Source organism: Anabas testudineus, chromosome 16 (assembly GCF_900324465.2).
Source record: "Anabas testudineus chromosome 16, fAnaTes1.2, whole genome shotgun sequence".
Classification (NCBI taxonomy): domain Eukaryota; kingdom Metazoa; phylum Chordata; class Actinopteri; order Anabantiformes; family Anabantidae; genus Anabas; species Anabas testudineus.
This window is the reverse complement of record NC_046625.1, coordinates 5,647,109-5,658,836: the sequence shown is the minus strand read 5'-3', so window position 1 is coordinate 5,658,836 and position 11,728 is coordinate 5,647,109. Positions and strand designations below refer to the sequence as shown.

At 38.2% G+C, this 11,728-nt stretch overlaps 2 protein-coding genes across 5 annotated transcripts; one reads left to right on the top strand and one right to left on the bottom strand.

Moving 5' to 3' along the window:
* Positions 1 to 60: 60 nt before the first annotated feature.
* LOC113170255 (apoptosis-associated speck-like protein containing a CARD) lies at positions 61 to 2,958 on the bottom strand. 2 transcript variants are annotated; one of them, XM_026372273.1, is made up of 4 exons: positions 2,876 to 2,958; positions 2,030 to 2,326; positions 1,602 to 1,655; positions 61 to 1,347 (listed from the first exon to the last, which is right to left on the bottom strand). In XM_026372273.1, exons 2-4 carry the CDS (start codon positions 2,280 to 2,282, stop codon positions 1,082 to 1,084), a joined length of 573 nt encoding a protein of 190 aa, XP_026228058.1. In that variant the 5' UTR covers positions 2,283 to 2,326; positions 2,876 to 2,958; the 3' UTR covers positions 61 to 1,081. The 2 variants fall into 2 exon arrangements, with proteins under 2 accessions (XP_026228058.1, XP_026228059.1); XM_026372274.1 differs by lacking the exon at positions 2,876 to 2,958 and adding an exon at positions 2,754 to 2,827.
* On the top strand, positions 2,761 to 10,927 carry LOC113170253. Of its 3 annotated transcripts, none has more exons than XM_026372272.1 (5): positions 2,761 to 3,038; positions 3,945 to 3,970; positions 4,090 to 4,368; positions 4,555 to 4,745; positions 10,706 to 10,927. In XM_026372272.1, exons 1-5 carry the CDS (start codon positions 2,795 to 2,797, stop codon positions 10,875 to 10,877), a joined length of 912 nt encoding a protein of 303 aa, XP_026228057.1. In that variant the 5' UTR covers positions 2,761 to 2,794; the 3' UTR covers positions 10,878 to 10,927. The 3 variants fall into 3 exon arrangements, 2 of the variants coding, with proteins under 2 accessions (XP_026228057.1, XP_026228056.1); XM_026372271.1 differs by lacking the exon at positions 10,706 to 10,927 and adding an exon at positions 4,851 to 5,308; XR_003299626.1 differs by lacking the exons at positions 2,761 to 3,038; positions 3,945 to 3,970; positions 4,090 to 4,368; positions 4,555 to 4,745 and adding exons at positions 9,984 to 10,349; positions 10,416 to 10,607 and having other exon boundaries at positions 10,706 to 10,833.
* The last annotated feature ends 801 nt before the right edge of the window (positions 10,928 to 11,728 follow it).

The following is an 11,728-nucleotide window of genomic DNA, read 5'->3' as shown; positions in this document are numbered from 1 at the left end:
AAAAGCTGGACCGGAATGAACGACATTGTACATGCTTCATAGAATCCACCAGACCACACACAGCATTCAGAAGATTTTATTATGAATTTCAAGATAGAAAATGCTCAATGACCATCCAACAGCAAGTAGTTGTTGTACAGTAAAATAAAAACAATTAAATAGATTAAATGAAAGTCCTATTATGCTCTTCATGTTTTATTTCCTATGTTACATATGTACTGTAGCTTTGAGGCTCAAAGCTTGAGGTGAATGTATGTGTTTGCATTGGTGCGCTCCATAACTGGCCATGTGTTTGGGCTTCTCCACCCACTAACTACACCTTCCTGCCCACCCTCTTAGGTTAGTTTCAGTCTTAGGTTAAATTTAGTTATGTCAGTGGCGCTCTCATTCTCAGAGTGTGCGCTGAGAGTATTAGCTCTATGGTGTTATTGCACTGAGTATGCGCACATACTGCAGAGAGCGGGAGGTATGAAGTGTAGTGAACAAACCCTCAACAAACCCCCTCACACCATGAAAAAAATATTTAACAGGGATGAAAAGAAAGAGAGAGGTAATGAGAGAAATGAAAGCCACCCGAAAGCTAAGACAAGGAAATATGACATATGACGAAGGTTATGTAGCGCTTGGCTACGGTGGGAGACGAGGAACAGAAAATAGTTGAAAATAATTGAGAAGCACTGAGTTATGTTAATATGCACCTGATATACAGTTTGGTCTCAATGTTGTCAAAAAAATCATATAATCTTCTATGACTGGAGCCCTAAATTCAGAATATTATGGCCCCTCAAAATCTGTTTATCAACAGGCATGATCGTGGAATTCAGTTTTACTTTAAATCATACAACTGGAAATCTCATCAAGTGTTTTGTTTAAAATAAAGCAATTAAATGAGCTCACTGTTCAGGATGGAGCAGACCCTGAGCACCAATACAAATGTGGACAAGTATAGAATTAGGGGCAACTGCCCTGATTACACTGGAATGAAATCTTTGGAGCTAAATAGCATCAACTTGAATGGTTACAGGTAAACAGGTAAACAGGTAAACAATATCTTTGGTCTAAAAATGGATTGAATCAATATTTAGTCATCTTTCATCTTAAGGTCCTTGATGAGATATGGCTCATTTGACTCAAGAAGTTGGTAGAAGACATCTTTGCAGGCGCCACTGGCTCTAAGGGGACCAGCGAAGAGCTCCCTCATCTTCTGCTGATTGGTAGATAGAGCTCTGATTTTATCATAAACCTCTTGTTGGAGAACATCATGATCCCAGAGCTCATCCAGAATGGGCCCAATGTTGCTCACTCTCTTGATCAGCTCCACTTTATGTTTGTCCACAAAGTGCTTGGCTAAAGAAAAAGGAGACATAAATCAAATTTTAAAGAAAAAAACTAATGGGGTTTGAATTATTTCTATAATTCGAGACAAGTAGGATTAACAAGTCTTATACAAAGGTGTTTTAAATGATAAGTGACATCTGATATCATAATATGATCATGTAGCATATTATGCAAATTGCTAACAAGTCTTAAAGGATATGATGTTGTACATTTGTCAACAAATTCTAATCTATGATGTTAATGAAATATTGAAAACAACTCACTCTCACTGGGTCCAGGTTTTGCAGAGGATCCACCTGCTACCTTAACATCGTCAGCTGCAAAAACAGGAAGACACACTATAAGATTGTGATTTTGAAAAAAGAAGTTAACATTACAATTTTAGATACTTGGTTAGTGTAAATCATATTAAATCTGGATAAAAAATGTTAAAGAATGACAGTGATGCCACTAAGTGAAATATGATTTTGTAGGAAATGTAACAGTAAGAGATGCGTCATAATTATAGTTTATGCTTATTTCTATTGTAATAATAATAATAATAGTGCATATCTCATTTCTGTCTCCTCTCTCGGTGAGTTGTAGGAAACAGTAGTATAGTACAGTAACGAAAGTTAAAGTAAAAAATGTTTTCATGACAATTCCAATCTTCATCTATACACTTATTTCCAAACTATTAAAACATGTTTACCGAGTCGATCTGCGTCCCCGTTGCAGCCCATCTGTCTCAGTATCTCCAGAGCCACCTCCAAAGCTTTGGTTTCGGTAAAAGTTGAGACTAGGACGTCTGCAATGTCCAGGAAGTTTTTCCCCTCCACCCTGTTGCGCCGGACTCGAGGCTCCTGTCTGCGGTCCAGAAGGTGGTGGCGGAACTTGTCAAAGTCCTGCTTCGACAGGTCCTCCAGCATGTCTGCTAAAGCCATTTTAATGGATTTAGATGCCATTTCTCACCAAGAGATGATCCTGATCACACGAGGCTCATCTGCATCTGAAGTTCCGAAAATACAGGGAAGGAGCAGATGGTGCCTTCAATAGCTGCAGGGAATCAACAATTTACATGCATTTTATTTATTCTTTCTCATATTTACATACATTACATTTGAAGTACATCATCCATTATCTGTTTACACCAGCCTCCACCTCTGGGTGACCGTCATAGACTTATAAATGTGTGATTACGCACAATATTGTCCAAACGTTTTACGCACCAGCCGTCAAGTGAGTAATATTTTTTTAAAAAGCCACAGGTTTCAATCAGTTAGCTTAACGTGAAGTGAGTTGAAAATAAAATATTCTGCAACGTGACACTGACTCCAGCATACAGTCACAAGAAGAAGGAGGTCATTACAAACCGACTGGATCCAGACGCTGTAACAGTGTCGTGATATTTCTGACAGTTGTTGAAGGCAGCAGACCTGACGTTTAGGCGCCAGAATACAAAACTCTTCGACGAATAATGGTCCAAACAACGGTGAGAGGAGCTGTGGCGGAGGCGCTGGAGGATCTCAGTAAAATTGACTTTGATAAATTTTCTCACCGGCTGCTGGATTATCCGGAGATCAGACGCAGAGCAGTGGAGGGGAAAAGTTTTCTGCAGATTACAGAGCTCTTGGTTTCAACCTTCCCCGGGGCCCGGGCTCTTAAAGTGACTTTGGAAATACTCAGGTTGATTAACTGCAATGAGGTGGCTGAGAAATTAGGTAAGTCCAAGATTGATTTCACACCTTAATTCGAGTTGATGAGTTTGTAGCAATTTCTCCTCGGTTCGGTTTCGTTTCACACAGAAAATCTGAGCGTACCAAATGACGTCAAGACAAACTACAGGAACACGTGCTCTTCGTCTATTGGTCAGAAACCGTCAAACAGACACACCTGACTGTCACCTGTCAGTTTAACAAACTCCATTTGGAGCAACGGATTATGCGCTGTATACTGGGGAGCATCTCTGATACACATTTGATGTGATATCGCGGGCCAAATATAATAAAATCTGAGTTTGACACCTTTGTTATAGGTATAGTAGCATAGGATATATCTGCAGTATGTGGAAAAAACGACCAGCAGAGAGGCAACTGTGTATACTTTGTTTTTATGGAAAGAAATATGGAATGAAAATGAAAAGACAATACACAATTATATTACAGAGAAATACCTTCTCATGGTGTTTTAAAAGCAGTGGAAAAGTCACTATTAGTTAGAAGAAACTTAATCTCTTTTAACCAGATGAGTACTTTACAAAGAAGAAATTGGCTTCGATGTGGCAAAATGATTTCCTTGGTCTCATATTCAAGATTCAGAGAACTTTAACAACACATGGAAATAATTATATATATATATATGTATATATATATATATAATTATTAGATAGATATATATATATAATTATTAGATAGATATAAATAGAATAAAATATTATTGTAGTTTAACAACACTGCACACAATAAATAGAATTAATAAAAAGGCAGATCAATTGATAGGCTAGCCATTAGTTGCAGCTTTCATTGATATTGTATCGTGGGAGGATCTATGTTGCCCGCTGTTAGTTATTTTAGGATAAACCCTCTTGTTTTTTTACTCTTATCGTCTTTTTTTTTTTTTCACTCCAGATTCAAAAACTGAAGCCTTTCAGGACGTAAGTTCAACCTTATCACAAAATCTGATTAAAATATTTACTTTGACGTGTTTGGACATTTAAAGTTAGAGTCACGTTGGTGTTTTTTATTTGTTTTCATTCTTTTTCCTCTTCATTAGAACGGTGATCCTACTTTCCGTAAGAACTCAGATGGGGATTTGGATTTAGACCCGTCACAGGAGGCTCCGAACTATGCGCCTGACAACAGGTCTTTAACAGCTGCTCTCTCTCTGGGAAATGTCAATCTGAGCATGTGTACCATTCAGTTTGGCAAGTACAAAGGTCAAACCTTCAAGTGGCTGCTGGAGAACGATGTGAACTACACTGCATATCTGGTGGCTAACCATCAGGTGGAGCGACAGCACTCAACATGTCAGAGCCAACTGATGGCCAACAAGGTACTGCACATAAAAAAGAGAAGCTGTCTGCTGAAACATGCAAGCTCCTAAAAGGTCTTATTAATACAAGCTGTAAGGTGTTTATCAGGCAAAACCAACACATTAATTTATTTTGAAGTTAGGTGGAATTTAATATGGATAATATAAAAACAGCAGAGTAATAACTAATTTGTCTTTTATTTGTAGGATTCCTTGACTCAATACGCGATGGCTTATCCTGAGGTTTTGAAGGTAGTCAGATTCCAACTTTCATACCTCGAAGCCAAAGAAAGATCTTGCCAGTCAGGCAAGGAAGGAATGGCCCTTGTTGGCTTTGGTCGTCACCGTTCACTGACCCTGCAGGATCTGTACAACTCGAAAAACACTGACATAATTAGGTATGACTGAAGTTGTGTGTGTTGAAAAAGAGTGCAGCTGATGTTGGTGGTTGTACAGCAGCAGATATTATGATATAAGACCATCACTCGATCTTTTGCACACAGTTATGTCAACTATCTCTGGGGCATGAAGTCAACCTGTGAACCAGGGTCCAGAATGGAGGATGCTATCAGATATATTTTTCAGCGAGACCAGGAGGAAGCTGTCAGGAATACGCAGACCGAAAGAGAAACAGGTCCACAACACTGGACGCCAGTCCACCAGCAGATCAAGGTAGGTTTTGTGTTCAGTTGTGCAGTCTATGTACAGTATGTGTACGTAGTGCTCTGCAAGTTGTTTAAAAACCCTTTGTCCTACACATGTTGTAGTACAAGTACTGCAGCTGTTGTAGGTGTACTAAGTAGCTGTTCCATTAGTACTGTATATGTTCAGTGCAGTCGGTAGAGCGCTGAAGCTGTGCTGTGTAGATAATTTGGGTACTATCTGACATGTATTTTCTGTTTTCTGTGATGGCTCTGTGCTCTGGCTCATTCTAGTTTTTTCTGCCTCCTCACCAGGCTGCATAAGGAGAATGCTAAAAAGAAGTAGAAGGAAGAAACACTTCTTTCCTCTGTCCCAGTTCTGACAAACCTTCTTTCCTCTTTGAAAGAAAGAAAGAAGAAAGGAGGTCAGTCCAGCATGTCGTACCCGACAATCAAAAAATAATAATTCCCACTGTAAATGACGTTTTATTACACATTAGAAGGTATGACCAGTTATTAAGCTGTTTAGCAAAGAAGTATGACCTAAGACGAATATGTAGCCTCTTTTTGGTAAAAGATTATGTAAAACTGTGAAACAGGTTCTAACTAAATGAACGTGTTGGAGGTAAACACAGCTAAATGAATCTCGAATGTGATCTCAGTGAAGACCTGATTTTTCTTTTGTCAAAATAAAATCTACTTATGCAAACAAAACGCCACATGGTTATGGAAATAGACAGTATATATGTGTTTTTTCTAATGTCTCACAGGACCAATTTTAATAAAAGCCTTTTTTAAAACTGTACAGAGTAACTGAGTAACTGATTCTAAGCATTTCACTGCATATCGTACTGTGTATGACTGTGTATGTGACAAATAAAATTTGAATTTATTTATTCACTCACTAAAGACAAAACGACTCAAGAATGACTCTTTATTATGTGTGAAAAATACAAAACAATTATGTTTTATCTCCAAATGATCCTCTGTATGTATGAATCCTTCTGCTGGTCTGTTTATCTAATGTGGTGAAACTTTCTTCGCTTGCTTGAAGAGACATTAGGCATTGTGTCCGTAAATAGTTGATATCTCTGTTGAGGGAGGCAGCTATCTGCTGATTTCTTATAAATGTTTATAAATTGAATATGTGTTCAGAGGTACATAACCAGTGTTTACATTTTCCCCAAAGGGTGGCTCCCACTGAGGGTCTTTCAGCTGTAAAACAAATAAGAAGAAAACAACAATTACACATGTTGACAACTTCAGTGCATGTGGGGAAAATAATGCACTTACTGTTAAAGTAAAATGTTGACCAGTTGCCTTGTTTACTGTAAAAACAAAAACAGAAATTTATGTTAAATGGCAAAACAGATTTCTTTCAGTGTTCAATTTACTCTTATATTTATTTTTTATGTGTGGTTTAGTCTTTTTTTTCCAGCAGAATGGAATAAACTTAGTTAACATTAATTACTTGGAAATAGAGGCACCAATACCTTCTCTGCACACTAGATGGCGCTGTATGTTCTTGTTAAAATAAAGTGTCCTGTTTGAAACACCTCTTGTTTACTGGCCTGCTTTAAGGGACCATTTGAAAGAATAGTTTGACATTTTTGGAAAATCTTTATCAACTTCTTGCTTCGATTTTCACTTTTAAGTAAAATAGCAATGCCTTTCATGCATGTATGCTAAATATGAATCCACTGTGGGTCATCTTAGACCCCCATAAAAGATGTAAACAGGTACATGCACTGTTGATCATGAAATACATAATCAGAGGTGATCAAATAAGCTGTTACTGTAAATTGTTTAATCTTTATAGCCAGAGTGGCTCTCTCTATGATAAACTAAGCCTGTTGTCTGCTGCATTATTATAATTGATGTAGTTGAGAATTACTACTACAAAGTGTAAATAAGTCTTTAAGTCTCTGGGCTCCTTTCAGTTCATGTGATTACATAACTCATAACTCTCATATAGGTCTATATATGTCAGCAGGCATTTTAAAAAGACAGTAAAATGGGAAGTTTCTGTTTGTTTCACATGCTCTTGCCTTCAGTCCACAAGCTGGTGAAAGAATTTCTCAACATTTTGCTTTGAAAGGTTTTCCAGTGTCTCTGCTAAAGTCAGTTTAATAGTTTTGACCATGTCTTAGCTTTTCACCTGAAATGAACAGGCACCTTCTCCTCGCTGGTTAAGAAGACATTCAGGTCGCTCAAAGTTCCCCATGGAAAATAGTTTCTTATTTAATGTCTTTTACTGTAAATCACTTTTCTCCCATGGGAGACAATAAAAGCAAGACTGACGGTTAGCACCTTTTAAATAGAGTTTTAAGAACAAAAGAAACAAAACCAAAGTGGGAGGATTCAGTTGAATTCAGTTTATTTATATAGCACCAAGTCACAACAGAAGTCACCTTAAGGCACTTTACAGTGTTTAAGACCTTACAAAATATAACTGTATGAAGAATTATATAGAAATCCCAACAACCATACTTGAGCAGCAGTAGGAGACAATGGAGAGGAAAAACTCCTTTTAGAGGAAGAAACCTTCAGCCGAACTGGGCTCAGAGTGGGCGGCCATCAGCCTAGATTAAATGTTTTGACAATCTAGAGAAGTTACCAAGTTTGAATCAAGTTGGAATGTATATATTTCCAAGCAGCACTTGAAGGCAGCACTCAAAAGTAAACTACTCCATAGGCATAAGGCTGATTCAGTACTAACAACTAGATGTTGTTGCAAATTTTAAAAAAGCTGGACAGGAATGAATGACATTGTACACGCTTCATAGAAGAAACTATTCAGTCCAAATGTAGAGACCTGACAGAGCATTCAGAAGAATTTACTATAAATTTCAAGATAGAAAACATTCTAATGACCATCCAACAGTAAGTTGTTGTTGTACAGTAAAAGAAACACAATATTAAATGAAAGTCCTATTATGCTCTTCATGTTTTATTTCCTATGTTACATATGTACTGTAGCTTTGAGACTCAAAGCTTGAGGTGAATGTATGTGTTTGCATTGATGCACTCCATAACTGGCCATGTGTTTGGGCTCCTCCACCCACTAACTACACCTTCCTGCCCACCTTTCATCTTTCAATCTTCAATGACTGGACCCCCAAATTCAGAATATTATGACCCCTCTACATCTGTTTTTCAAAAGGCATGACCATGTATTCAGTTTACAGGAAATCTCATCTCATTAAGGGGAACTGCCCTAATTGCACTGGAATGAAATCTTTGAAGATAAATAGCACCAACACGAATGGTTACAGGTAAACATGTAAACAGGTAAACAACATCTTTGGTCTAAAAATGGATTGAATCAATATTTAGTCATCTTTCATCTTAAGGTCCTTGATGAGATATGGCTCATTTGACTCAAGAAGTTGGTAGAAGACATCTTTGCAGGCGTCACTGGCTCTAAGGGGACCAGCGAAGAGCTCCCTCGTCTTCTGCTGATTGGTAGATAGAGCTCTGATTTTATCATAAACCTCTTGTTGCAGGACATCATGATCCCAGAGCTCATCCAGAATGGGCCCAATGTTGCTCACTCTCTTGATCAGCTCCACTTTATGTTTATCCACAAACTGCTTGGCTGAAGAAAGAAGAGACGTAAATAAAATTTTAAAGAAAAAAACTAATGTGATTTGAATTATTTCTGTAGGGGAAAAGTTTTCTGCAGATCACAGAGCTCTTGGTTTCATTCTTCCCCGGGGCCGGGGCTCTTAAAGTGACTTTGGAAATACGCAGGTTGATTAACTGCAATGAGGTGACTGAGAAATTAGGTAAATCCAAACCTGATGGCAAGTCCACAGTCATCACAGTGACAGAATAAGTTACAGACAATACACAATTATATTACAGAGAAATACCTTATCATTGTGTCTTAAAAGCAGTGGAAAAGTCACTATTAGTTAGAATAAACTTAATCTGCAACTCTTTTAATCATTTGAGGAACTTTAAAAAGAAGAAAGTGGCTTCTATGTGGCAAAATGCTGACTTCCTCATATTCAAAATTCAGAGAACTTTAATAACACATGGAAATAATAATTATATATATATATATATATATATATAGAGAGAGAGAGAGAGAGAGAGAGAGAGAGAGAGAGAGATTTGATGTTATTGTAGTTTAATGCTCTGGTATATTATTATAGGCCTTTTCACCATTTTACAACACTCCAAGCAATAAATAGTATTAATGAATAGGCAGATCAATCGATAGGCTAATCATTAGTCACAGCTTTTATTGACGTTGTATAGTGGGGGGATCTATGTTGCCTGCTGTAAGCCATTTTAGAATAAACCTTACTTATTTCACTCTTACCGTCTTTTTTTTCACTCCAGATTCAAAAACTGAAGCCTTTCGGGACGTAAGTTCAATCTTATCACAAAATTGTAATAAAATATTTACTTTGACATGTATTTGGACTTTTAAAGTTATATTCACGTTAGTGTTTTCCATTTGTTTTCATTCTTGTACCTCTTCATTAGGACGGTGATCCTACTTTCCGTAACAACTCAGATGGGGTTTTGGATTTAGACCAAGACTCTGACCTTCTGGCATCAACAAGGCATTTGTGACCACAGAACTGCCGCTCACTGGATATTTTCTCTCTATCAGACCATTCTCTGTAAACCTTAGAGATGGTTGTGCGTGAAAATCCCAGTAGATCAGCAGTTTCTGAAATACTCAGACCAGCCCGTCTGGCACCAGCAACCATGCCACGTTCAAAGTCACTTAAATCACCTTTCTTCCCCATTCTGATGCTCAGTTTGAACTGCAGCAGATCATCTTGACCAGGTCTACATGCCTAAATGCAGTGAGTTGCTGCCATGTGATTGGCTGATTAGAAATTTGCGTTAATGAGCAGGTAGACAGGTGTGCCTAATAAAGTGCCCGGTGAGTGTATGTTGCCTGCTGTAAGCCATTTTAAAATAAACTGAAGCCTTTCAGGACGTAAGTTTAACCTTATCACAAAATCGGATCAAAATATTGACTTTCACGTGTTTGGACATTTAAAGTTATATGGTGTTGGTGTTTTCCATTTTGTTTTCATTCTTTTTCCCCTTCATTAGGACGGTGATCCTACTTTCCGTAAGAACTCAGATGGGGATTTGGATTTAGACCCGTCACAGGAGGCTCTGAACTATGCGCCTGACAACAGGTCTTTAACAGCTGCTCTCTCTCTGGGAAATGTCAATCAGAGCATGTGTACCATTCAGTTTGGCAAGTACAAAGGTCAAACCTTCAAGTGGCTGTTGGAGAACGATGTGAACTACACTGCATATCTGGTGGCTAACCACCAGGTGGAGCGACAGCACTCAACATGTCAGAGCCGGCTGATGGCCAACAAGGTACTGCACATAAAAAAAATAATATAAAAACAGCAGAGTAATAAGTAATTTGTCTTTTATTTGTAGGATTCCTTGACTCAATACGCGATGGCTTATCCTGAGGTTTTGAAGGTAAGTCAGATTCCAACTTGCATACCTTGAAGCCAAAGAAAGATCTCGCCAGTCAGGCCAGGAAGGAATGGCCCTTGTTGGCTTTGGTTGTCACCGTTCACTGACCCTGCAGGATCTGTACAACTCGAAAAACACTGACATAATTAGGTATGACTGAAGTTGTGTGTGTTGAAAAATGGTGCTGCTGATGTTGGTGGTTGTACAGCAGCAGATTTTCAAGACCATCACTCATATTTTGCACACAGCTATGTCAACTATCTCCGGGGCATGAAGTCAGCCTGTAAGAAAGGGTCCAGAATGGAGGATGCTATCAGATATATTTTTCAGCGACACAAGAAGAAAGCTGTCAGGAAGAGAAAGACTAAAAGAAAACAGGTCCACAACACTAGACGCCAGTCCACCAGCACATCAAGGTAGGTTTTGTGTTCAGTTGTGCAGTCTATGTACAGTATGTGTACGTAGTGCTCTGCAAGTTGTTTAAAAACCCTTTGTCCTACACATGTTGTAGTACAAGTACTGCAGCTGTTGTAGGTGTACTAAGTAGCTGTTCTATTAGTACTGTATATGTTCAGTGCAGTCGGTAGAGCGCTGAAGCTGTGCTGTGTAGATAATTTGGGTACCATCTGACATGTATTTTGTGTATTTTCTGTGATGGCTCTGTGCTCTGGCTCATTCTAGTTTTTTCTGCCTCCTCACCAGGATGCATAAGGAGAATGCTAAAAAGAAGTAGAAGGAAGAAGCCTTAATAAATTCCTATGTTGTGATTTTAAAACTGTACAGAGGAACTGATTCTATTCACTCACTAAAGACAAAACGACTCAAGAATGACTCTTTATTATGTGTGAAAAATACAAAACAGTGATGCTTTACCTCCAAATGATCCTCTGTATGTAGGAATCCTTCTGCTGGTCCATTTATCTGATGTGGTGAAACCTTCTTTGGCATTAGGCATTGTGTCCATAAATAGTTGATATCTCTGTTGAGGGAGGCAGCTATCTGCTGATTTCTTATAAATGTTTATAAATTGAATATGTGTTCAGAGGTACATAACCAGTGTCTATATTTTCCCCAAAGGGTGGCTCCCACTGAGGGTCTTTCAGCTGTAAAACAAATAAGAAGAAAACAACAATTACACATGTTGACAACTTCAGTGCATGTGGGGAAAATAATCCACTTACTGTTAAAGTAAAATGTTGACCAGTGGCCTCGTTTACTGTAAAAACAAAAAACTGAAATTTATGTTAAATGGCAAAACAGATTTCTGTCAG

Coding starts and splice junctions, on each gene's coding strand:
- LOC113170255 (XM_026372273.1), bottom strand. CDS start 2,282: ATGGCATCTAAATCCATTAAAATGGCTTTAGCAGACATGCTGGAGGAC. Junction 1,656..2,029: donor CGGGGACGCAGATCGACTCG/GTAAACATGTTT, acceptor CTGTTTTTGCAG/CTGACGATGTTAAGGTAGCA. Junction 1,348..1,601: donor AAAACCTGGACCCAGTGAGA/GTGAGTTGTTTT, acceptor CTTTTTCTTTAG/CCAAGCACTTTGTGGACAAA.
- LOC113170253 (XM_026372271.1), top strand. CDS start 2,795: ATGGTCCAAACAACGGTGAGAGGAGCTGTGGCGGAGGCGCTGGAGGAT. Junction 3,971..4,089: donor AAACTGAAGCCTTTCAGGAC/GTAAGTTCAACC, acceptor CCTCTTCATTAG/AACGGTGATCCTACTTTCCG. Junction 4,746..4,850: donor AAAAACACTGACATAATTAG/GTATGACTGAAG, acceptor TTTTGCACACAG/TTATGTCAACTATCTCTGGG.